We start from the raw sequence: 27,417 nt of genomic DNA, 5'->3' as shown, positions 1-27,417 counted from the left end.
CCGTATTTAATGACGACTGTTCATGCGCTGGTCAATTGTTGGTATGACTATTTGTTGTAAAGACTGAACATAGTGTGTTTTTTCGAAATTAAGGGAAGGCCCATTTTCAGAGAACCACAATAGTTCTCTGGATAATATAATTTACTACCTCTTATGTTGTTTTCCCTTTAATGGAACGTATTGCAGCACTAGTACCATCTGCAAACAAGTACCAATTCTGCAGGTTGAAAGTTGAGTCGAAAGTTACTCACACATGTAAGGTATTGCAGTGGACCCAAAAGTGAACCCTGTGGGACTCCTTTGCGATTTCTCCCCAGCACCCAAAATTTCGTACCTTTCCAACAGTGTTTCAATGAATAAGGGTAATTTTTTGCATTCTGATTGTCAAGTACGATTCTAACTGGTTGTGTGTAAAACCATCAATTCCAAAAAATCTTGAGTTTTTCTCAGAGTGTAAAATGATATATGCAATCAAATGCTTTTGGAAGCTCACACGATACACGAGCAGCGCGTTGCAGAGAGGTTTGGTACGTATAGAGGGGACCCACCTGGGGCAGCGGCTTGGCTGGCCGACAGTGGAGGCAGCCCACCTCGGCGACGTCCGGGAAGTAGGCGCGCGGCAGAGTAGTGGGGCTGAGCGCGTTCTGGAGCACGAAGCTGGTGTTGCGCGCCAGCCAGCTGATGGGCGGCACGTCAGGACCCAGGTGGCGCCGTATGCACGGCTCCAGCAGCAGCTGTCGGCACACACGCACTCACAACTAGCTCATTTACGCGTTCCACTGGTTATAGCTGCAACTGCTCTCTGCGATGTGACCAATTTTACAACTACACTAAGAATTATAAACGGAAAACGTGACAACGTGCTGACGAGGTCAAAAGCACTCTTCTAAGTAATGTAGAAATGACTGCTGGATGTCACTGCAGGTGTATCTGCCAGAATAAAAGGAGCTGCGGGGTATTCTATTGTCAGCAGAGAAGCAGTAACAGCAATGTGGGTCAGCAAGGAGACCTCAGTGACTTCGTACATTGACTGGTCATTGAATGACACTTGATTAACAAAGCCATCAGGTGCATTTGAATCCATCTGAAGCAGCCCAAGTAGACTATTGGTGCTGTGATTATGAAGTCAGAAAGTAAAGGAATGAGCTCAGCTAAACTGAGACCGGGTAGACTGACGGACTGACTGTTGCGGATCATTGAGCATTGCAGAGGGTAGCTGTAAGGCAATCACATGAAACCAGCAGAAGGAATTACTTGTGAGCTCCGATGTGCTTCCAGCAGTCCATCTAACAAACTCACATCATTGTTGTTATTGTGGACTTCAGTCCAGAGACTGTTTTGATGCAGCCCTCCATGCTACCCTATCCTGTGCAAGCTGCTTCATCTCCAAATAACTATTGCAACTTACATCCCTCTGAATCTGCTTACTGTATTCATCTCTTGGTCTGCCTCTACGATTTTTACCCCACAAACTTCCCTTCAGTACTAAATCGATGATCCCTTGATGTCTCAGAATGTGTACTACCAACCGATCGCTTCTTTTGGTGAGGTTGTACCACAAATTTCTCTCCTCTCTAGTTCTGTTTAGCGCCTCATCGTCTTCAGCTTTCTTTTATAGCACCACATTTCGCAAGCTTCTATTCTCTTTTTGTTTAAACTATTTATCGTCCGTGTTTCACTTATATACATGACTATACTCCATAAAAATACTTTCAGAGAAGGCCTACTGACATTTAAATCTATACTCGATATTAACGAATTTTTCTTCTTAAGAAACACTTTCCTTGCCATTGCCGGTCTATGTTTTATATCCGCTCTAATTTCACCATCATCCGTTATTTTTCTCCCCAAATAGAAAAACTCATCTTCTAAAAGTGTATCATTTACTAATCTAATTCCCTCAGGATCAAATGATTTAATTCAACTACATTCCATTTTTCTTGTTTTGCTTTTGTTGATGTTCGTCTTATATCCTCCTTTCAAGACACTGTCCATTCCATTCAACTGCTCTTTCATGTCCATTGCTGTCTCTAACAGAATTACAGTGTCGTTGGCAAACCTCAAATTTTATTTTCTTCTCCACGGATTGTAATTCCTACTCCAAGTGCTTTTTTTTCCTTTACTGCTTGCTCAGTATACAGATTGAATAGCTACAACCCTGTCTCACTCCCTTACGACCCACTGCTTCCCTTTCATGCCCCTCATTCAAATAAGGAGTTTAACAGAGTGGGGTGCAATGATCGAGTAGTTCCTCACGAGGCACACATTTCTCTACGCAGTGCTATGCGACTTGTGATTTCTCTGGAAAGATGATGAGTGTGAGGGTGTGTCAACATCACAGTGCATCTTGTCACGAGGCAACACTCTGTGGACAACAGAACCCACCTCTGGAATGAGTTGAAACATCAACTTCACTCCAAATACGGTAACTGAAGAAAACTTCACAACCTGAGATCGCGAAAAACGCATTTTATTGGCTGATCAGTTTTGACAGAGCTACACTGTCATCATCGGATCTTATGCTTTGATATGTTTACAACATCAGTGTTACAAGTTGATTCACACTGCATATACACTTCCCACTACCACGAAGATCACTACACATTGGCATGTCAAATATAAAAGTATCATGTACCAACATGAACATAACTACATTGCGCCGACTGCGTCATTTGCCAACTGGTAGCGAACACAAAGACTTGCAGGTGGCGCAGTATAGTTGTACGAGGGTTGCCCACAAAATAATGCACAGCATTTTTTTCGTCAATAGTTCTTTATAAAACATAATGAGAATTACGTGCACGAAAGAATGATGTTTTATCTACACACCCTATTTCTCCACGTATTCTCCATCCCATTCGAATACCTTCTTCCAGCGTGAAACAAGGGCGTGTTTGCCCTGTCCATACCAATGATTATCCTGGTGGCGGAGACAGTGCCTCACTGTGTGAATCACCTCCTCATTGTCCTCAAAATGTCTTCCGTGAAGGGCATCTTCTAATGGCCCAAAAAAAATGGAAGTCTGTGGGGACCAGGTGAGGTGTGGCAGCGGTGGATGGTCTCCCCGACCGCTGCAAATCGCCGAGCTCCGCCTAACCGCCTGACCGCCTTCTGATGACCTCACCCTCCGTGCCCAGTGACTAACTGTACTTCTGTCGACATCAGATGCTCCATAGACTTGGCAAAAGTGTTTGTGAATATTCCCGACGGTTTCTTTCTCTGCAGGGAGAAATTCAATAACGGCACTCTGCTTGTAACTTACATCACCTACAGACGCCATTTTGAAACTGTCCCGAAGATGCACTATCTGACGGAAGTGGTGGAAACTTGGCGCTCTCACTCAAGAGACTTCAAATAATACATACCTAACGTTTCCCATTCGTAGCATTGTTTTCAGTAGAGAAAAAAAATTGGTTCATTACTTTCTGGGCAACCCTCATAGTTATTCTACTGTGTAGAAAATTATTTGAAGCATCGAAACGGTTCCTTTTGCGCAAAGCGAGGACCAAAAACCATTAGTCTTCAACTTGTTGCTGATTTAAATGCTAGATGTCTATAATAAAGTTTGTCATACGTCAAATACCTTGTATTCGAGAAACTACTGCAGAAACTTATTCTAACACTGGAACATAAATAGGCTAGATTGGAGTTTGCTGGAAAACGTATGTCATGGAATTCAGAACGGGGTAAAATGAACTTCAGTGATAATAAGAAGTTTAATTCAGATGGACCACATGGATTTCAATATTACTGGGATGATCTGAGAACAGAGCAACAGGTAAGATTGAGCAGAAATTTTGGTGGTGGAAGTGTTACGATTTGGACAGATTTCTGCTTGGCTGAACCCTACCATAAACTCTGACACACAGATTGGGCCGCTAGAGACAGAACTAATTAGAATGTATGAGGTCTTAGGGGACGGATGTATAATGTTTCAACAAGATAATGCATCTGTGCAGGTTTCTGCTACAACCGAAAGTGATTTGAAGATGTCTCGCTCTCGCCCGCACGTAGCCCGGATATGAAACCCGTGAAAAAAAGTCGCAATAGGAGGCAATATGGGGCGTGTGTGATCTGAAAAGTGTGATACGGGAAGACTGGGCGACAGTTCCACTGCTAGAACTAAAAACCCTGTAAGTAGGCTGTTTAGGTTTTTTTTATTGGTAACGTGACGTAGCGCTCTGTATGAAAAATCACTGGCTGTGCTGTGGGCAGCCTGTGGCTAGTTTGCATTGTTGTCTGCCATTGTAGTGTTAGGCAGCGGCAGCTGGATGTGAACAGCGCGTAGCGTTGCGCAGTTGGAGGTGAGCCGCCAGCAGTGGTGGATGTGGGGAGAGAGATGGCGGTGTTTTGAAATTTGTAAGAATGGATGTCATGAACTGCTATATTGTTTGTTCTCTATTAAAATCTTTCATTTGCTAACTATACCTGTCAGTAGTTAGTGCCTTCCGTAGTTTGAATCTTTTATTTAGCTGGCAGTAGTGGTGCTCGCTGTATTGCAGTAGTTCGAGTAACCAAGATTTTTGGTGAGGTAAGTGATTTGTGAAAGGTATAGGTTAATGTTAGTCAGGGCCATTCTTTTGTAGGGATTATTGAAAGTCAGATTGCGTTGCGCTAAAAATATTGTGTGGCAGTTTAAGCACATTCGTGTATAATTGTTCAAAGAGGACGTTTCAACCCTAACAGAATCAACGCTGAAGACAATTTTTGAGGTAACTAGGAAAAGTGGAGGCTGGACAAAGGACTAACGATGCAATAAGATAACAGCAGAGTGAGTGCCTTTATATCAATTTATAAGCAAGAAATGCAAACTCATTATTTTGTTGCGCGTGTTATGAAAGAAACTACATAATTCCTTCATGTTTGTTTATGTGTTATATGTACATTGAAGAGCCAAATAAACTGGCACACCTGTCTAATATCACACAGGACCTCCACGAACGCTTAGAAGTGCCACAACATGGCGTCGCACGGACTCGACTAATGTCAGAAGTAGTGTTGGAGGGAACTGACACCACGAATCCCTGAAGGCTGTCCATAAATCGGGAAGAGTACGAGAGGGTGGAGATCTCTTCTGAACAACACGTACAAGGCTTCGCAGATATGTCATGTCTGGGGAGTTTGGTCACCAGCAGAAATGTTTAGATTCAGAAGAGCGTTCCTGGAACCACTCCGTAGCATTTCTGGACGTGTGGGGTGTCACACGGTCCTGGCGGAATTGCCCATCGGAGTGCACAATGGACACGAATTGATGCAGCTGATCAGACAGGATGCTTACATACCTGTCGCCTGTCAGAGTCGTAACAAGACGTTCCAGGGTCCCATATAATTCCATCTGCACACGTCCCACACTATTGCAGAGCCTCCACCAGCTTGAACAGTACCCTGCTGACATGCAGGGTCTACGGATACATGGGGTTGTCTCCATACTCGCACACGTCCATCCGCCCGATACAATTTGAAACGAGCCCCGTCTGACCAGGAAACGTGTTTCCAGTCATCAGTACCCCTGTGTCGGTGTTGACGGGCCCAGGCGAGGCGTAAAGCTTTGTGCTGTGCGGTCATCAAGCGTACCCGAGTGGGACATCGGCTCCGAAAGCCCACATCGATGATGTTTCGTCGAATGGTTCACTCGCTGACACTTGTTGATGGCGCAGCACTGAAATCAGCAGCAATTTCTGTCACCTCGAACTATTTTCTTCAGTCGTCGCCGGTACCGCTCTTCCAGGATCTTTTTCCAGCCGCAGCGATGTCAGAGATTTGATGTTTTGCGAATTCCTGATATTCACGGCACACTCGGGAAAATCCCCACTTCATCGCCACCTCTGAGATGCTGTGTCGCATCATTCGTGCGCCGACTATATCATCACGTTCAAACTCACTTAAATCTCGATAACCTGCCATTGTAGTTGCAAAAACCGATATAAGAACTGCGCCAGACACATGTTGTCTTATACAGGCGTTGTCGACCTCAGCGCCGTACTCTGCCAGTATACAGGGTGTTACAAAAAGGTACAGCCAAATTTCAGGAAACATTCCTCACACACAAAGAAACAAAATACACTCCTGGAAATGGAAAAAAGAACACATTGACACCGGTGTGTCAGACCCACCATACTTGCTTCGGACACTGCGAGAGGGCTTTACAAGCAATTATCACACGCACGGCACAGCGGACACACCAGGAACCGCGGTGTTGGCCATCGAATGGCGCTAGCTGCGCAGCATTTGTGCACCGCCGCCGTCAGTGTCAGCCAGTTTGCCGTCGCATACGGAGCTCCATCGCAGTCTTTAACACTGGTAGCATGCCGCGACAGCGTGTACGTCAATCGTATGTGCAGTTGACGGACTTCGAGCGAGGGCGTATAGTGGGCATGCGGGAGGCCAGGTGGACGTACCGCTGAATTGCTCAACACGTGGGGCGTGAGGTCTCCACAGTACATCGATGTTGTCGCCAGTGGTCGGCGGAAGGTGCACGTGCCCGTCGACCTGGGACCGGACCGCAGCGACGCACGGATGCACGCCAAGACCGTAGGATCCTACGCAGTGCTGTAGGGGACCGCACCGCCACTTCCCAGCAAATTAGGGACACTGTTGCTCCTGGGGTATCGGCGAGGACCATTCGCAACCTCCATGAAGCTGGGCTACGGTCCCGCACACCGTTAGGCCGTCTTCCGCTCACGCCCCAACATCGTGCAGCCCACCTCCAATGGTGTCGCGACAGGCGTGAATGGAGGGACGAATGGAGACGTGTCGTCTTCAGCGATGAGAGTCGCTTCTGCCTTGGTGCCAATGATGGTCGTATGCGTGTTTGGCGCCGTGCAGGTGAGCGCCACAATCAGGACTGCATACGACCGAGGCACACAGGGCCAACACCCGGCATCATGGTGTGGGGAGCGATCTCCTACACTGGCCATACACCTCTGGTGATCGTCGAGGGGACACTGAATAGTGCACGGTACATCCAAACCGTCATCGGATCCATCGTTCTACCATTCTTAGACCGGCAAGGGAACTTGCTGTTCCAACAGGACAATGCACGTCCGCATGTATCCCGTGCCACCCAACGTGCTCTAGAAGGTGTAAGTCAACTACCCTGGCCAGCAAGATCTCCGGATCTGTCCCCCATTGAGCATGTTTGGGACTGGATGAAGCGTCGTCTTACGCGGTCTGCACGTCCAGCACGAATGCTGGTCCAACTGAGGCGCCAGGTGGAAATGGCATGGCAAGCCGTTCCACAGGACTACATCCAGCATTTCTACGATCGTCTCCGTGGGAGAATAGCAGCCTGCATTCCTGCGAAAGGTGGATATACACTGTACTAGTGCCGACATTGTGCATGCTCTGTTGCCTGTGTCTATGTGCCTGTGGTTCTGTCAGTGTGATCATGTGATGTATCTGACCCCAGGAATGTGTCAACAAAGTTTCCCCTTCCTGGGACAATGAATTCACGGTGTTCTTATTTCAATTTCCAGGAGTGTATGTTATGTGGACATGTGTCCGGAAATGCTTACTTTCCATGTTAGAGCTAATTCTATTACTTCTCTTCAAATCACAGTAATCATGGAATGGAAACACACAGCAAGAGAACGTACCGGCGTGACATCAAACACTTTGTTACAGGAAATGTTCAAAATGTCCTCCGTTAGCGAGGATACATGCATCCAACCTCCGTCGCATGGAATCCCTGATGCGCTGATGCAGCCCTGGAGAATGGCGTATTGTTTCACAGTCGTCCACAATACTAGCACGAAGAGTCTCTACATTTGGTACCGGGGTTGCGTAGACAAGAGCTTTCAAATGCCACCATAAATGAAAGTCGAGAGGGGTGAGGTCAGGAGAGCGTGGAGGGTACGGAATTGATCCGCCTCTACCAATCCATCGGTCACCGAATCTGTTGTTGAGAAGCGTACGAACACTTCGACTGAAATGTGCAGGAGCTCCAACGTGCATGAACCACATGTTGTGTTGTACTTGTAAATGCACATGTTCTAGCAGTACAGGTAGAGTATCCCGTATGAAATCATTGAGCGTAGGTGGAAGAACACGGGACCCAATCAAGACATCGCCAACAATGCCTGCCCAAACGTTCACAGAAAATCTGTGTTGGTGATGTGATTGCACAATTGCATGCGGATTCTCGTCAGCCCACACATGTTGATTGTGAAAATTTACAATTTGATCGCGTTGGAATGAAGCCTCATCCGTAAAGAGAACATTTGCACTGAAATGAGGATTGACAGATTGTTGGATGAACCAGAAGTGTACCCGTGGAGACCAATCAGCTGCTAATAGTGCTTGCACACGATGTACATGGTACGGAAACAACTGGTTCTCCCGTAGTACTCTCCATAAAGTGACGTGGTCAACGTTATCTTGAACAGCAGCAACGTCTCTGACGCTGACATTAGGGTTATCGTCAACTGCACGAAGAATTGCCTCGTTCATTGCAGGTGTCCTCGTTCCCCAGTCGCGAGTCATAAGCTGGAATGTTCCGTGCTCCCTAAGACGCCGATCAATTGCTTTGAACGTCTTCCTGTCGGGACACCTTCGTTCTGGAAATCTGTCTCGATACAAACGTACCGCGCCACGGCTATTGCCCCGTGGTAATCCATACATCAAATGGGCATCTGCCAACTCCGCATTTGTAAACATTGCACTGACTGCCAAACCACGTTCGTGATGAACACTAACCTGTTGATGCTACATACTGATGTGCTCGATGCTAGTACTGTACAGCAATGAGCCGCATGTCAACACAAGCACCGAAGTCTACATTACCTTCCTTCAATTGGGCCAAGTGGCGGTGAATCGAGGAAGTACAGCACACACTGACGAAATTAAAATGAGCTCTAACATGGAAATTAAGCGTTTCCGGACACGTGTCCACATAAAATCTTTTCTTTACTTGTGTGTGAGGAATGTTTCCTGAAAGTTTGTCCGGACCTTTATGTAACAGCCTGTACATATCTCTGTATTTGAATATGCGTGCCTATAGCAGTTTCTTTGGCGTTTCAGTGTACTTTCATAACAAAATCGTTACAGTATGCTACAGACCCCGTACAGTTATTTTCGTAGGAACCCCGGTTTTACTGTGATTCTCACGACTGTAGGTGATAACCAGGAAAGCGAATGAATGTGACGTCGTGAGAATAAGCGTAATTCTTACGATGTGACGCGTGTTTTGTACGTATTGGATTTTGACGAGTGACATCGAGGGCCGAAGCAGGGGGGCAGTAGCGGCGGAGTGACCCACCTTGGTGCTGAAGACCTGCATGGCCCTGAGGGCGACGTGGTGGGCGGCGTTGAGCAGGCGCTGCGGCAGGGCCATGCGGTCGGTGTAGGGCAGGCCCATGAAGGGCGTGACGCTGAAGGGCGCGGGGCTGGCGGCGGCCCAGCTGGCCGCCCCCGGGTGCGCGGCCACGGTGTTGAGCAGGGCGTGAGGCGCGCCCAGGCGGTGCGCCAGCGCCAGCAGGCAGTCGGGGAAGGCGCCGTCCAGCAGCGCCAGCGACGGCCGCCGCCGCGACGCCGCCTCCAGCAGCCCGCGCACCTCCCGGGACCCCAGCGCCGCCTCGCACACCTGCGAGCGCAAGTACACTAGTACAGGGTGTTTCCAAAAGGACGGCTTAAACAATTCGTATAAATTTATCGAAAGAACATACAGAGCTGGATTTAGTGTTATTTTGTAGAGAAACTGTAGTGTTGGCAGAAGATCCTCTACTACATGGATCTTGCAGAGCTCACACCCGAATGAGCCCTGCAAGATCCATGTACTAATTTATATTTGCGCGACAAACCCTATTTCTAGGGCTATATTTTAATTTTGACAAATGGATCTACGCCGACATTTGTAAAAACGGCGATGGTACATTAGTCCTTACTAATTTAAAATTGCCACCTTCTGAAGAAGACAGATTTAAATTTGTTGAAACCTAGGTAAAGAATTCTTTATCCATTGCAACAGGTCGGCTGTTTATAATTTTATTGAGTAGATTATGTTTCTTTAGCTATTGCATTTTCTTTCGATAACGTCAATGCACCAGACACAAAACGGCATGCTGAGCAAGAAGTGAGTTACATTTCTTTCAGTGCAAATCCCACTTTGCATTGGTTGGTTGGTTGGTTGAGGATTAAAGGGACCAAGCTGCATAGGTCATCGGTCCCTTGTTTCATAAACACACAGAGCACAGTGAAACCATACATTTGTCATTCGAAGCACAAGATAAAAATTCCAAGGGAAGAAAATCCCCACGGTCGATAATAAAGAAACATGGAAAACGGAGCACAGCAACAAAAACAACATAGAGAGGAAAGGCAGAAAGAATGAAAACTGTACAGCAGAGGATCGTGGCTGGCTGATCACGAAAACAATAGGATGAGCCAGCCACTCTGCAACACGTGAAAACCTCCACCTAAAAGATTAGTATGGAGTCGAATTACAACACAAAACTAATTAAAAATACAGTTCGAAAGAGGGTTATGTAAGAAAATTAAATCGACCTATAAAAGCCGCTTGCGCGAATAAAACGTAAAACCCGATCTGCCATGGAGACATTGTCAGCTAAAAGAGAGGATAAATCACCCTGGAGATTAAAAGCACACCTGAGAGCGGTTAAAAGAGGACATTCCAACAACAGATGCGCCACCGTCATGCTTGCACCACAGCGACAATGAGGGGGGTTCTCTCGACGCAGCAGATGACCGTGCGTCAGCCAAGAGTGACCAATGCGGAGCCCACACAGAACAACAGAATCCCTGCGAGAGGCCCGCATGCAGGAAACGCACACGGTCGTGGTCTCCTTTACTTGCCGCAGCTTATTAGGTGCAGACAGAGTGCGCCATTCGTCTCCCCACATCCCAAAGACTCGACGGTGCAAAATCTTTCAGAGATCAATTGCCGGTAGGCCGATTTCCAGCGTCTGTTTGCGGGTTGCCTCTTTGGCTAACTCGTCGGCAAGTTCGTTTCCCGCGATTCAAACTTGGGCCGGAGTCCATATGAACACCACTGAACGACCACGCTGTTCAACAGTGTGAATGGGCCCCTGGATGTCACCAACAATGGGATGGCGTGGGTAGCACTGGTCAAGAGCCTGCAGACTACTGAGAGAGTCACTGCAAATGAAGGACTCTCCAGTGCTGGTAGGAATACGCTCAAGGGCACGACAAGCGGCTGTCAGTTGTGCGGTGTAGACACTGCAGCCTTCCGGCGAGGAGCGCTGCTCGACATAGTCCGCACGAGCATAAGCGCACCCCACACGGCCATCAGCCACCGAGCCATCGGTATAGATAGCCTCCGAGTCATGGTATGCGCCGAGGAGAGCAAGAAAACGGCGGCGCAAGACTGCAGGACGAACCGAATCCTTTGGCCATCGGGAAAGTTCCAGCCGAAGATGCGGCCGACGAATACACCAAGGTGGTGTATGTGGGCGGACCTGGTAGGCAGATGGAAGAGGCAAACACTCTAGTTCACGAAGGAGCGACCGAACACAGATCCCAATTGTATGGCCTGATCGTGGCCGCTGGTGTGGGATATGGACTGCCGCATTAGCGGAAAGGAGGCGGTAGTTAGGGTGACGGGGCGAACAACGGACGTGGGCAGCATAGTTGGCTAACAGTTGTTGACGCCGAATGCGAAGCAGACGAACCCCAGCCTCAGCAAGGAGGCTATGAGCAGGGCTGGTGCGGAATGCTCCTGTCGCCTGTCGAATCCCACAGTAGTGAACGGGGTCCAGCAGCTGCAACGCTGAGGGCAACGCTGAGCCTTACGCCACACTCCCATAGACGAGTCGGGACAGCACGAGGACTTTGTAGAGCTGCAGCAGCGTATTACGATCCGCACCCCAAGTTGTGTTGCCGAGGCAGCGGAGGGCATTCAGATGCTGCCAACACTGATGCTTGAGCTGACGAATATGTGGAAGCCACATAAGCTGGGCATCGAACAGCAATCCCAGAAAACGGTAAGTGTCAACAACTCTGAGCATGGCATCCTGAAGATAGAGCTCAGGGTGGGGACTGGCAGTTCGACGCCGACAAAAGTGCATAACACAAGTATTCACAGGAGAAAATTGAAACCCATGGGCTAGGGCCCACGCCTGCGCCTTGCGTATGGCTCCCTGCAACCTACGTTCTGCAACACTAATGGTGGAGGAGCTGAAAAAGATGCAGAAATCGTCAGCATATAACGTGGGTGAGACAGACGACCCTACTGCTGCTGTAAGGCCGTTAATGGCCACAAGGAAAAGGGGCACGCTCAATACAGAGCCCTGTGGAACGCCGTTTTCCTGGACATGAAGTGAACTGTGGGACGTGCCAAGTAAAACGCGGAATGTCCGAACAGATAAAAAATTATGAATAAAAATGGGGAGGGAGCCCTGGAGACCCCACCCGTGCAACGTGGCGAGAATATGGTGCCGCCACGTCGTGTCATATGCTCTGGAGAGGTCAGAAAAGACGGAGACGAGGTGTTGGCGCCTGGAAAAAGCAGAGCGGATTGCAGACTCAAGGAAGACCAAAGTATCGGCGGTGGAACGGCCCTTGCGGAAGTCGCTCTGCCACTGAGCCAGAAGACCCCGAGACTCGAGCAGCCAACACAGCCGTCGACTCACCATACGTTCCAGAAGCTTGCACAGAGTATTTATCAAGCTGATGGGTCGATAGCTATCCACATTAAGAGGGTCCTTAACAGGCTTCAGCACCGGAATAATGGTAGTTTCTCGCCACTGCGACGGAAAGACACCATCGCCCCATATGCGGTTGAAGATGGCAAGAACACATCGCTGATAGTCCAGGGACAGGTGTTTGAGCATCTGATTGTGGACGCCGTCTGGCCCAGAGGCTGTATCGGGGCACTGTGCCAGGGCGCTTTGGAGTTCCCACAAACTAAACAGGGTGTTATACGCCTTAGGGTGGCGAGAAGCAAAAGAAAGCCGTTTGCATTCCTCCCGGCGTTTTAGCGCGCGAAATGCAGGCGGGTAATACCCTGATGTAGAGGCCCGAACATAGTGCTGCGCGAAATGCTCGGCAATTTCATCGGCATCGGTGGATAGCGCCCCGTTGATGGTAAGCCCTGGGACACCTGTAGAGTGCTGCAATCCAAAGATGCGCCGAATCTTCATCCACACCTGGGAGGGTGAGGTACGGGAACCAATGGTGGAAACGTACCTCTCCCAGCACTCCTGTTTCCGCCTCTTGATGAGCCGCCGTGCCTGAGCACGGAGACGTTTGAAAAAAAATGAGGTTCTCCAAAGACGGGTGCCGCTTATATCGCTGAAGAGCCCGCCGACGTTCTTTAATGGCTTCAGCGACCTCTGGAGACCACCAAGGCACTGACTTTCGCCGGGGGCACCCTAACGAAAGAGGAATGGTGCGTTCCGCAGCGGAAACAATAGCTGCAGTCAACGTCTCAACCGCCACATCGATGGTACCGTGGGGGAGAGAGTCAACAGTGGCAGCAGAGGAGAACGTTTCCCAGTTTGCCTTGTTAAATGCCCATGTAGGCAAGTGGGCATGGGAGCGACGCTGGGGTAGTGAAAGGAAGATGGGAAAATGGTCACTACCACACAAGTCGTCATGGACTCTCCAGTGGACCGATGGTACAAGCCCTGGGCTGCACAACGACAGATCTATGGCCGAGAACGTGCCATGCGCCACACTGAAACGTGTGGTGGCGCCAGTGTTTAAGAGACAGAGGTCGAGTTGGGAGATGAGATTCTCGACATCTCTGCCTCGGCCAGTAATCTTTGTTCCACCCCACAGGGGATTGTGAGCGTTAAAATCCCACAGGAGAAGAAAAGTCGTGGGAAGTTGGGTGACAAGTGCAGCCAATTCGGTCAGGGAGACTGTACCACCTGGAGGGAGATAGACACAGCAGACGTTTATGTCCTGGGCAGTCCTTACTCTGACAGCCACAGCTTCCAATGATGTTTGAAGGGGCACAGGAGCGCTATATACAGAGGTAAGGACATACACGCAGGCTCCACCTGACACACAATTCTAAGTGCTATGGTTGCAGTAATAACCCCTGTATCCATGAAGGACAGGGGTCCGCATTGCCGGGAACCAGGTTTCCTGGAGGGCAATGCACAAAGCAGGTGTCGTGCTTAGAAGCTGACGCAACTCAGGTAGATGCCTAAAATAACCGCCACAATTCCACTGGACGATTGCACAAAGCGTGTCCTGTAGGGGCATGCAGCCACGGAAAAGGCAAATTACTTCGCAGGGTCACATTCTGCCATCGACTGAGTGACGGACGTCGCTACGGCCATAGTTTCCGAGGAGACGGCGAGATCGAGGTCATCAGGGGACGCAAAGAGCTCGATTTCATCCTCAGAGGCTGACCTGACAGGAAGCGGTGGTGGAGGAACCACTGGGTCCTTATCCTTCTTAGAGAGCCTCCTCTTCTATCTCTTGTCTTTCGGAGGAGGGTTTGCATGCCGGGAGGGCTTTCCTGATGCATCATCAGGAACAGACGAAGAGCGGGAAGCCCTTCGACCAGCAGCTGGTGCCTTCTTCAGCCACTGGTTAGTGTCTTGTGAGACACTGGGCAAGTCCTTGGGAGGGACTCCCCCAAGGGATCCCTTCCGAACAAGTGAGGCTGGAGGAGGCTGCTGCATCCCCAGCCGAGCATCTGGAGAGGGCTGCCGCCCCCCCCCCCCCCCCCCCGGCTGAGCAGCCGGAGAGGTCTGCCGCCCCTCCGGCTGAGAGGTGGGGACTGACGTCCCCAGTTGTTCGGGGCGCACTGATCCCAAACTGAATGGTTTGGGAGCAGTGGAAGAGAGAGTGGCCTGTCCCAGCTGTGGGGAAGGCGTTACTTGATTTCTCTGTGGGCCAACGGAGAAGGGAATCGTTGCAGGAGCTGGTGGCGGCAGTGTGACGGTAGCATAACTCCTCAACATAGGTGTGGGGTTGAGTCGATCTAGCTTCTTCTTTGCCTCTTGGTAAGTTAAACGGTCCAGGGTCTTAATTTCTTGTATCTTCCGCTCTCTTTGGTAGACTGCACAGTCTGGCGAACAGGGAGAATGATGCTCCCCACAGTTAACGCAGGTGGGAGGCGGAGCACATGGAGCATTAGGATGCGAAGGTCGTCCACAATCACGACCCGTGGGGCTGGCAGTGCACCTGGAGGACATGTGTCCGAGTTTCCAGCACTGGAAGGATCACATAGGCGGCGGGACATAGGGCTTGACATCGCACCGGTAGATCATGACCTTGACCTTCTCGGACAAGCAGTCGCCCTCAAAGGCCCGGATGAAGGCACCGGTAGCGACCCTATTATCCTTGGGCCCCCTAAAGACACGACGGACAAAGTGCACACCTGGTCATGCCAGGTTCTCCCGTAGCTCATCATCAGACTGGAGCAGAAGATCTTTATGAAAAATAATCCCCTGGACCAAGTTTAAAGACTTATGAGGAGTGACGGTAACAGGGATGTCACCGAGCTTCTCACAGGCGAGTAATGCCCGGGACTGTGCAGATGAAGCTGCTTGTATCAGAATGGCCCCGCTCCTCATTTTGGAAAGAGACGCCAGCTCCCCAAACTTATCTTTGAGATTGTTCACGAAGAAAAGAGGCTTAGTTCCCAAAAACGAATCCCCATCAGTTCTGCTGCACACAAGGTATCACGATGAATACGACTCCTGTCTGTCCGCAGCCCTACGTTCCTCCCATGGTGTGGCTAGGGAAGAGAACGATTTTGGGCTATATGTCACAGCGTTAAATTCCACCTTACCACGCTTAGAGATATTGGCGGTCGGGCGACCACCAGAGTGAGATTTCACCCGCTTCATTGCGGGGCATCTGCCCCGATGCCACCCACTCCGACCAGGGGCTCTCCCCACGGAAACCACCCAGCCACAGCAAAGGCCACCTGGCAGGATGGCCGTTGCCGGGAGTCTCGATCTCCCAGAGAGACGGGCATCTACTCCTAGGCTTACGTGGGGAGGTGTCAGCTCAGGCAACAGCAGTACGATCCCTGTGTTTTCAGGGGGCTACAACCTAGAGGGTACATGACGACCCCACCACAACGGGCTGGCTATCGTGCTGGATTTTGGGTGCCAAGGGTAGTCCATAGTGATCGTGGGTGCAGATGGTGACGCACTAACTTACACAATCCATCGGGGGTGTATGCCCAAAATAAGGGATGGAAGGTGCAGTTACGACACCAAGATGATAAAGAGTGCCAAGGTCTTAGGGCACAGAGGACTGATGGTGCACCACGTAAGGTGTCCTTCCCCAAGAGGCTCGTACTTCTGTTGAATTTGGAAAAATGGAGGTCAAACCCCAATGGGGACCATCACATTAAAGGCCGAAACAGTTGAGACTCCTTTTAGTCGCCTCTTACGACAGGCAGGAATACCGCGGGCCTATTCTTACCCCGGACCCACAGGGGGGCCACTTTGCATTCTTGGGAGCAAACAGTACATAGAATTTTCAGGTGTTGTGCCGAGTAAGTAGACTAATTTACAGTTAATAGTGAAGGTAATGTTGAACTGTTATTTTCTTCCGAGTTGAGCAGTATTTTATTTTGTGGGTATTTCAAGTCAGACATTGCACTCCCTAATGCGTAACTTTCATAACGTACTTCAGTATTGAGTTTCAGATGAATACTTTTCAGCGAGTACAAAATTAGTTTCCTTTTGGTATTTAACTAGATTTATTTTCATTATTTCAAATTCAACGTTTTACCACGATTGAAGTTTAGTTGCACGACAATGTTCGCAAGCGCTGTACAGGACCACCAAACAGTCAGTAGTGGTCAGCAGTTGAATACGGTATCCCGAGGACACGTTACACGAGGAGACAGTTTTTGAAAAATAATATTCAGTGTTTCATACATATATAAAGTACATAGTAAGCTTAGACAGTTAATGAATCGTTATTACTTGTTTCACATTGCATTGCCCATATTGTTTTACAGGTTTCACCCTGTGTGCTCATATGTTGCAAGCATACAAGCCAGCTACCTTGTACTGCAGCGAATATTCTGTGGTATGGGGTTCTCTTCCTGCTACCTCAGATGTTGGGCACTTCGTGCTGCAATGAATACAACAGAAAATTTCAGTTAGGTATCTACTACAGCCCTGTGTGTATTATGAAGGCAACCTTAGGCTGGAGCGTGAACAGGCGCACTTGTAAAGTCTTCCTTGCCTGGTTAGACATGCGGCTGGGATGGGTTGAGGGAATGAGGGGGAGAGCGAGAGAGAGAGAGAGGGAGGGAGGGAGGAAGGGAGATAGAGTGGGAGAGAGGGGGGAGAGCAGCAGTCGGCGGAAGCTGTCCGGTTACATCGGCCGACAGCCTGGACACAGTCCAATTTCCTGCGTCAGGCTTTGGCTGGATCAAATAGCTTACGTTAGATTAGGATCTAATCTATCAAGGAGGTTGGAACCTATTTTAACCACCGCTGGCGGGATGGATGCCACGAGGGCTCTCTGCTTGGAGGCGGGTGCTGTTTCGCGGCTTTTGCTGTTAGAAGCCGCCGAATGCGCGTGGATGAGCTGTACTGTCTGAAAAAGAACGAGACGAGCGTTGTAGTGTGGTATCTCAGGAACTAGAGAACCCAGTCAGCTGTGTGAATGTGTGAGGAGAAGAGATAATCTTTCTGTTGCAGACTCGAGATAATTTGTGGTGACACTGAAAGGCAAGATTACAAAAACTCTGCAGAACGTCAAATAAATTCAGCGAAACAGAAATGCGTCACTCAACTTTCAGTGACTGTCATTGAGCGCGTGTGCGCACGTGTGTGTGTGTGTGTGTGTGTGTGTGTGTGTGTGTAAGGCAAAGCGCTGAAAAGTGGAAAAACATACACCACATTTGCAGATCACCTAATCACAACACTGCTGGCATAAAAACGTCAGGAAGCACGAATAATCATTCGAGGACAGCTAATGCTCAACTGCTGCAACCCAAAAATGATTCAGTACCGTAAGTTTGAGCATCAGATGCAACATCCTTCCTACTTGAATAAATTAGTTTTTGAGATTATAATAATGTCTAATAAACTGTAAGGAAGAAAAAAACGACGCACCACGAAAGAGTGATGTATAATTGATCAGAGAATGATATTCATGTGAAAATCTGTAAACTTTGGAGGCCGACGAGTGAATGAATGGCGTTGCAGCGCAGTTTCACCCTGCAGCTGGCAAGGATAGCAAATAGGGAGTATTTCATTCCGTGTACTCAGCTGGACAGTGGGTTTGCCTCGCACAGAGGCACTTGAACAGTGTGTTCAGATGTTAACATTTGAGAGAGGACGTGTAGTTCGGATCAAAAAACCGGTCGGAGTAATCGGCGAATTCGCTCGGCACTTGAAAAGGGGCGATGCCACTTTTCGACGATGCTGGCGACAATGTGTGACAACAGCTGTACGTGGCATCCAGAAGGAAGCAGTCCTCACAGGATGTGAGGACCGACCATTCGTGAGAGGGGCACTGAGAGCTCCGGATTCGTCATCATCGCCGACCCCGGTGCTCCAGTGACCACAAGGACCATTAACAGGCGGCTCATGAAAAGAGGGCTGACCCCACGGCACTTCTTGCGCCGACTGCCGTCGACCTCTGTACGCCAACAGAGCCGTTTTCAGTGGTGGCTGCTACATTCAGCTTGGAATCTCACTGGCTGGCGTTTCATTGTCTTCAGTGGTGAGTCCTGCTCCCATGTGGGCCCTGATTACCAGCGAACGCGTATCTGGAGACAAACCAGCCGTCGGCGCCACGCCGACTCGAACGTCCTCCGCCAAGCGAGGAGTCGTGGTCTGAGGTGCCATTTCATTTCAATTCGTGCCGAACCCGTGGGCTTAAGTTTCAGCAAGATAATGCCCACCCGCACACGGGAGTCTCTACTGCCTGCCTTCGTGCTTGCCAAACACTACCTCGGCGAAAAAGGGTCGCCGGATCTAACCCCAGTTATGAAAGCTTTAACCATTATGGGCGGTGCCCTGTAGCCAGCTCTGTATTTTGCCAATCTAACGCTCCAGTTGGATAGAATTTAGCACGATGAAGAAGGCAAACTGATTTGAATTCCAGCGAATGTCCAAATTCTGTACGTTCGGGCGATGAGATTGGTTCTGGCAAGCTGATTTGAAAAGATCGGCCGTCTTCGGGCGATGTGGGTCGTCGGCGGAGCGCCGCGGTGTCAGTGCTGCTGCAGCCTCAGCCTAACAGAGGGCGCAGGTGAGGAGCGGCCCCGCGCGCCGGTGTGTGTGTGTGTGTGTGTGTGTGTGTGTGTGTGGAATGAGGGGGGGGGGGGGCTCGCAGCCGCCTTCCCCCCCCTTCCCCCCTCCCCTCACCTGTCAGTGAATTAACGCAGCCTGCGACCGGTGAAAGGTCAGGCGGAGACCCTAATGGAAACTCCGTTTGCTCTTCACTCGCATTGTGTCGTTTATTTTGGAATTTTAATGACCCTGTAAGCGCAACCGTGATTGGAAAAAAGCGTGTTCTGCGCTGTACCGCTCAATTTGCGCTGCCTCGACAGTAAATACGATTCCAGAGCCAATAGCAGCCGCAGGAAGACCCCCGGGCTGTCGCAGCGCGGAAACGGCGGCCATCTGAATGGCTCCAGCCTACGCGTTCTCATTTCTGCCTGATTTGCGAATCTCATTAACGGAGACAATTGCTCTTATAATATCGTAGGTACAGTTCGAACTTTGCACGCTATTGGACTGCGAGGTCAACACATTTTGCATTTAGCATCGCTGTTCTGGGATCATGAGAAATATGTTTCCTTTTAACTTCAGTCTTTCAATTTTTGTTCCTAAAAAGCGATAGTAATATGAACCGGAGGATAAAAATTTCCAGTCGGGCATAAAGATGGTGCTCTTGTCCTTAAATTCGCAGTCCTATAACGTGGGTGTTTTACAGATCTGTCAAAATTATACTACAGGGATACGATACGCTGACGGGGAAACGTTTTAGCGTTTATAGCTCTAAAAGGGAACTGCTATTGCCCTCGGTATACAGACTTTCTAACATTACGGTCTCCATGCGACACGCACAAAGCTCCGTTCGTGACGTACTGTCTGCTACTGTACAGTAACTTATTAAACGACGTTAGAGAGATTACCATAACAAATACGCAATTTTCTTGAAGATTTCTCGTGTAGAACCAGTGGTCTGGGTAAAAGTACTTTAAAAATGCATTGCAAACAGTGTCGACAACAATGACAGTTATTTCAATGGTTACGACGAAGGTCAGCTGCTGACTGACTCATGTCAGGTGCCCTGTTTACCGCCACCGCATACCATCGTGGTATAAGGGTTTGAGGGTGCTCACATTGCGGACCCAATCCGATAGCCATCGAAATAAAAGTTTTTAATCGCAGTCGACACTGTTTGTAATCCATTTTTAATTAAAACAGGTACAAAAAATGGCTCTGAGCACTATGGGACTGAACATCTTAGGTCATCAGTCGCCAAAACAGATAAATTTTAAAAGACAGTTGAAAAGCACCAGTTAAGAAATGAATTATATACAGCGAAGGATCTCTTAGATAACAGAGAGTAAACATTTTTAAGAAAACGTAACGCAAGAAAACAACAACAACAACAACAACAACAACAACAACAATAATAATAATAGAATGTCTGACAGAGAGAGAGAAGCACCCAGAAAACCTTTTCGAATGCCAGTGTAACTTGGTACACACGCACACCACCGGCAGGCATGAAACTGACTACAGCTGCAGTTCTCTGTGACAGCTGGAACAGCCACCAGAGTGCACTAGAGTCTTTCGTGTTCAATGTTGTTACCAGACGTCTTAGAGTACATAAGAGGCGTGAGCAGTGTCAGATCTTGACCCTGCATGGATCTCTGCCCCTCCTACCTTTTACAAATCCCTTCAAATCCTAGAACGCCATGTGTTCCGCCTCGCCTATCACATCCGTCTCCCCTACCCCACGTGGATCCTATATGACCTCATTCCATTTCCGCACCTCCTCCTTTTCCTCGAACGGATACAGATCCTCTACACCTCCCATAAACTTGATCCCCCCTCACCTACTTGTCTCCCCCATCCCCTCCCTCCCCCATCTGCTGCTCCATCTGTATTCATGTGTCCCACCTGCTCTCCACCTCTCCACTCTCCATACCCTCGCCCAAGGTGGCTTCCACCAACTCCCCCTCCCTGATGATGCAGTTATCCCCTCTATCTACACCTCCTACCAACTTTTATCCTCCCATTCCACACCCTGTGTTTTTTCCTTAGGTCACCCTCTCTCCCTTCTCTGTCTCCTCCCTTCCTGTTCGCTCCTCCCCCTGGACTTCCCCTACCCCCCAAACCTTCTTTCCTCCCCCTCCCATCTCCTCTGCCACTGTCATCTACACTCTTCCCTCTCCATTCTCCCCCACCTTTCCCCCTTTTGGCAGCATCCCGGACTCGTACACGCGCCCCGCAGATCTTCGCCATCAGTTCTGTGTGTGTGCCATCGTGTTAGTGCTTCAGTGTTTTGACCGCCCACGCTCCATCGTTCACGTGTGTCATTTCAGTCGCCAGTGTACGTGTAGAAGAGCTGAACGTTTTTCATTTTACTACACCTGTGAATGGCTCCGTGTTTTTTACTCGTGTGTCTACTGTTTTTTTTCTACCATCATGTTTTGTTTTCCTTTGTCTTCCATGTTTCTATTTGTACTATCTGTGGCCGAAGAGCGGCGTAATATTGGCGCTGCCGGCCCACCTTTTGTATAAGCTGTTAAAATAACTATAAAGAAAAAGAATCAGATCTTGAGTAGTAACCGCGAGAGACACAGAGATGATGCACACTCGTGTGAGACAGCGTTATCAGCGCCTGACAAAAGTTTGAAAGGGGTCTCCATTTGGCCGGCTGGTCGAATCGTGCGATATCCAGATTAGTGGTGCGGTCGCCTGTAGCGCGATGCTGGGGGCAGGCGTACTCGTCTTCAGGGTTCTGGGCGACCACGTCTGACTACCACGAGGGAGGATCTTGGTATTGCACTCCAAGTGCACAGTAACTTCTCCACGCGTGCGCCGGCCATCTTGTGACAAGTAATGGCCTCTCTGCAACGTCGTACACCGTGCCGCACCATGGGTCGGAAATACCGGCAGGTGGCAGCCCGACTAGAGAGTCACCGTGGCAGGCGTAGTCAGCCGTTGGCAGAGGGCTGTGTACACGCCGAGGAGCGGGAAGCGCGGCCTGCTGACGGTCGGGTCTGAATCGTAGGCGCGCCCGTGGCGGCGACCTGGGGGCAAGTTCCGCCGGTCTTCCAGTGCTCTGGAGTCTGGACAGGAGCAACTGCGCTGCACGAAGCCACTGGACGTGGCGGCTAGTAGTCAGAAACGTCTGGCAACGTCTCGAGCCACAGTATCTCACCACCATTTTCCAACAGGACAACCCTCGTCCACTCGTGGCCCGTGGCCCTGTGAAGCGCTCGCGCGGTCTCGTTACTAGCTAGGTCCATGCATCCGTCTACGATAGGACATTGCTGAGACCGTGTCGGACAGACACTTAAATATGATTTGCACAGTATCCATGTAGATATCATTCCTGTCCCATTACCAACACTCAGGGTATCGAGGGTCAGGGCTGGAACAGCTGCGGGCCAGCTTGTGCTTTGAGAGCCTGCAACGGCCGTATGACACCCTTCCCGGCCGAAGGGGTGCGTGCATCCCAGCCAGATGGGGTGCAGTCGGCCTGAAAGGTGGCAGTCATTACACCTTCAATTTCGTGGTTTTATAACTTCGTGGTTTGATCGAGTGTGCAGAACATATTCAGTCATGATTAACGTGGTGTATCGTGTACCCAATTAACTTTCGTGATTATTTTGGATGCATGTCACAAATCGGCCATGGCGATTCAGTCTTTGCTGAAAAATGGTGAATTTTGCTTTTGATTATTCTGCGAGTTTGAATAATTACTCCCACACAGAGATTCAATCTACCCAATGCTTTTTTTCCTTGGGATTGAAATTAGGGCTAGAGCTCAATATTTACGGAACTTCAGACGATATGGCACTCAGGGGTAGCGAGACAGTGTCACCCAGTATGCTGGTTCAATAGAAAGGTCGCGCCTGCGAAACGTCCCTATTACAGGGCGGATGTTTGAAACACAAAAGGACTTCCGAACTCTTATACAATCAAGAAGAGTGCGCGGCCTTTAGGATGATGCTACCAAGATCCTTGAAAAGCTAACATGCACATATCCTCTCAACTGAAAGTTTCATTTCGTTCCCTCCCTGCATTGTAGGAGCTTCATTTTTCGTGTCAGGTGGTGTAAAAAATATCTCTGTTGTTGGCGGTTTATGTAGGTTTGATAAGCAAACAGGCGCTTTTTTGGATTTAGTACGATTTACTCCATCGTTAACTACAATTTCGAGCACGTGCATCTAGACGCTAGATTCCTGGTGCTGGCGGAAATAACGGAAATCTAAGCATAACTTAACGAAATACATACGAAACGAAAAGGTCGATATGTCTTACCCCTTAAATTGCATTGCATTTTGGTATGCTTCAGAAATACATTTCAATAATGTACATTTTAACCGGCTTACACGCACACAGCCTAGCATCTGGGTGTATATGGTCCAGAAGATAATGTTCCTGTAATTTGAAATTTGTGGAAGATTCTATGGGATCAAATTGCCGAGGTCAATGGTCCCTTGACTTACACACTACTTAATCTAACTTAAACTAACTTACGCCAAGGACAAAAAACACACACACACACACACACACACACACACACACACATATATATATATAATGCCCGAGTGAGGGCTCGAAACTCTGACGGGGTCAGCCACGCGAACCGTGACAGGGCTCCCTGGACCGCTCGGCTAATGCTCCTGTAACATCTCCACCTTTTATCGAGCTTCGAAAACTAGTTAATGGCACAAAAAATCGTATCAAATTTAAAAAAAAAGCGCCTACGTAAACCGTCATCTTGACTCATAGTTGAAGTTCGTCATCTTCAGTAGTTGTCGTGAATATATGTCTCATTTCACCCGACATCTTGAGCTGTAACTTTTATCTTCCTTAAAGCCAAACAACGAAGCTCTGCAGTAGATAATAGTAACATGTTCTTACTGTGGCCAGTAACATGACGAGACTCTGACTCAGTACTTCAGACGTGATCTGGAAGCCAGGCATCGTCGCCATAGTCTAGAGGTCAGCCCTGAATTACTACGGTGGACGGGCGCAAGCGATCTCCACCACCACAGTCACACTTCAGCGGTGGCTTTAGTGCGCTCACTTCTTGCCATCCTTGTTGTGCCATTTTCCTGTAATTCTGTACTACTTCTTCATTCAGATTAAACATGTTTAATTTAATTGCTAAAATGTTGCTCTCTCTGTCTCTCCATAAAGTAATCCTGTAGCGCCGGCCGCTGTGGCCGAGCTGTTCTAGGCGCTTTAGTCTGGAACCGCGCTGCTGCTACGATCGCAGGTTCGAATCCTGCCTCGAACATGGATGTGTGTGATGTCCTTAGGTTGGTTAGGTTTAAGTAGTTCTAAGACTAGGGGACTGGTGACCTCAGATGTTAAGTTCAATAGTGTTTAGAGCCATTTGAACCATTTTTTAAATTTTGTAGGTAGCTACGGCCTTTAAAAATGCCGTCACTGCAGTCCACGTCATTTCGATATGTCGTTTAAGAGCTGCATCGTTCACATCAGTACGACAACGTCGATTCTGCTGTCACCGGCGGAGCGGAAGGAGTCGGAGGGGAAGTGGTGGGGGTTGATGGGAAGGGCGGGGGGAGGGCTCGTGAGGCATTGGCACACTGTCCCGAGGAGGGCGGGGGGAGGGCTCGTGAGGCATTGGCACACTGTCCCGAGGAGGGCGGGGGGAGGGCTCGTGAGGCATTGGCACACTGTCCCGAGGAGGGCGGGGGGAGGGCTCGTGAGGCATTGGCACACTGTCCCGAGGAGGGCGGGGGGAGGGCTCGTGAGGCATTGGCACACTGTCCCGAGGAGGGCGGGGGGAGGGCTCGTGAGGCATTGGCACACTGTCCCGAGGAGGGCGGGTGGAGGGCTCGTGAGGCATTGGCACACTGTCCCGAGGAGGGCGGGGGGAGGGCTCGTGAGGCATTGGCACACTGTCCCGAGGAGGGCGGGGGGAGGGCTCGTGAGGCATTGGCACACTGTCCCGAGGAGGGCGGGGGGAGGGCTCGTGAGGCATTGGCACACTGTCCCGAGGAGGGCGGGGGGAGGGCTCGTGAGGCATTGGCACACTGTCCCGAGGAGGGCGGGGGGAGGGCTCGTGAGGCATTGGCACACTGTCCCGAGGAGGGCGGGGGGAGGGCTCGTGAGGCATTGGCACACTGTCCCGAGGAGGGCGGGGGGAGGGCTCGTGAGGCATTGGCACACTGTCCCGAGGAGGGCGGGGGGAGGGCTCGTGAGGCATTGGCACACTGTCCCGAGGAGGGCGGGGGGAGGGCTCGTGAGGCATTGGCACACTGTCCCGAGGAGGGCGGGGGGAGGGCTCGTGAGGCATTGGCACACTGTCCCGAGGAGGGCGGGGGGAGGGCTCGTGAGGCATTGGCACACTGTCCCGAGGAGGGCGGGGGGAGGGCTCGTGAGGCATTGGCACACTGTCCCGAGGAGGGCAAAGGTCCCAGGTCGAGTTAGGGGCCAGAACAGGTTTATCTGCGTGGTGGTGTCATTGCTCATCATTAACATCTCCCATGGTTTTAGAAACTCTGCTCCATTGGTCACATACAAACCGGGATTTCTGTATTGGTATTCTCGCGTTATTTTATATATATCCACGAGGGAATTTCAAAAAGTTAACATACGCGTTATGGTAAGCCAAGTAAATTTTATTGAATGCTGCACTACGGTTCAAACTTTCTCAGACACTCGATACTATTCTTCAAATTTGTCAACTAGTGTCTCTACACAACGTTCAACCACTCGTACAGTTCTTCGATGACAGAAATCCGCTGTCTGGTCACGAGAACCGCCGAGTGAAGGTCCACACCTCTGGAAAATCTCTTCCTTCTCCCCCTCCCTCCCCCACCTTCCCCCAAGATGTTTCAGCTCGCCGGAAACATGGAAATGGCACGGACCAAGCTCTGTAATTCCCAATCAGCGTCACGGTGTCTGTGCGGCCCGGTCAAGTTGTTGGCACCATTTCTCTACGGATGGACGCGATATTGCATTTGGTGCATATTCCGCCAGAATTTGGAGACGCAACTTTAGACGTTTTGTCCTACGTACTTCAACTCTGGAGTACGCTCCCAATTAGCGCGCCACTCAGAGATCCAGCAGAGGCGTGTCTGCAGGAGACCCGGACAGCGTGTGTGTCCTGTTATCACAACGCCCCGCCCTTGTTTCGCAGACGTCTCGGCGAGGGACGATGCGTCTCACTTACTGGTGTCGCTACCTGGTACCACACCAGAGACGAAGGAATTCGTTAATTTGCTAAACTCCTGGTCTTAACTGGCTTACGTTGTCTGCTTCTGCTTCTGACGTGCAGGTATTTAATTATACTCATTTACTGCTTACCCGAATCTGTTAGGCCCGCGTTGTAGATCGCCTTGTGTTCCAGCAAAAATGAAAGGGTCATCCGCAAAGAGCAGTATGTCTAGAGCAGTACTATCGATTTGTAAGTGTTTTACTAATATTTTTGCCATTTCCTGATGACATCACCAAGATATAAATGAAAGACAGTAAGTGGGAGAAGACTCCGTCGTCTTGGTGTATGCATTATTTGAGTTTGCGTCATTCCTTTAAAACTGCAACCAAATTTCCTGTATACGTGACTCAATCTTTGCATACCAATACCGCAGGAGTAACATATCCCACCTATCGCTAAGAATGGGGGTGACAATGAGAAGGGTTGATTTGCAGAAATTCCCAAAAAACTACATGTTGGTATTTAGCTTACTTCAGAAGTGTAAAGCGCAATCCCTTCCGTTATTCGCCTCTGGAGTAGGACAGCCGAAAAATTTGTTTTTGCAGAAATCGGAAAGACGAATAATACACTCCTGGAAATGGAAAAAAGAACACATTGACACCGGTGTGTCAGACCCACCATACTTGCTCCGGACACTGCGAGAGGGCTGTACAAGCAATGATCACACGCACGGCACAGCGGACATACCAGGAACCGCGGTGTTGGCCGTCGAATGGCGCTAGCTGCGCTGCATTTGTGCACCGCCGCCGTCAGTGTCAGCCAGTTTGCCGTGGCATACGGAGCTGCATCGCAGTCTTTAACACTGGTTGCATGCCGCGACAGCGTGGACGTGAACCGTATGTGCAGTTGACGGACTTTGAGCGAGGGCGTATAGTGGGCATGCGGGAGGCCAGGTGGACGTACCGCCGAATTGCTCAACACGTGGGGCGTGAGGTCTCCACAGTACATCGATGTTGTCGCCAGTGGTCGGCGGAAGGTGTACGTGCCCGTCGACCTGGGACCGGACCGCAGCGACGCACGGATGCACTCCAAGACCGTAGGATCCTACGCAGTGCC

At 49.8% G+C, this 27,417-nt stretch overlaps 1 protein-coding gene across 1 annotated transcript in view; it reads right to left on the bottom strand.

Annotated features, from left to right (window-relative positions):
• Window positions 1-27,417, bottom strand: part of LOC126291841 (UDP-glucuronosyltransferase 2C1-like) — a 199,505-nt gene that overhangs the window by 22,402 nt on the left and 149,686 nt on the right. The window contains exons 4-5 of the mRNA XM_049985556.1: window positions 9,257-9,580; window positions 549-734 (exon numbers count right to left, since the gene is read on the bottom strand). Of these exons, the coding sequence (XP_049841513.1) occupies window positions 549-734; window positions 9,257-9,580 (510 nt within the window). The remainder of the gene's footprint in view (window positions 1-548; window positions 735-9,256; window positions 9,581-27,417) is intronic.

The sequence above is a fragment of the Schistocerca gregaria genome, chromosome 9 (assembly GCF_023897955.1).
Source record: "Schistocerca gregaria isolate iqSchGreg1 chromosome 9, iqSchGreg1.2, whole genome shotgun sequence".
Classification (NCBI taxonomy): Eukaryota; Metazoa; Arthropoda; class Insecta; order Orthoptera; family Acrididae; genus Schistocerca; species Schistocerca gregaria.
The sequence above is the reverse complement of the archived record's forward strand: the minus strand, read 5'-3'. Positions and strand labels throughout refer to the sequence as shown.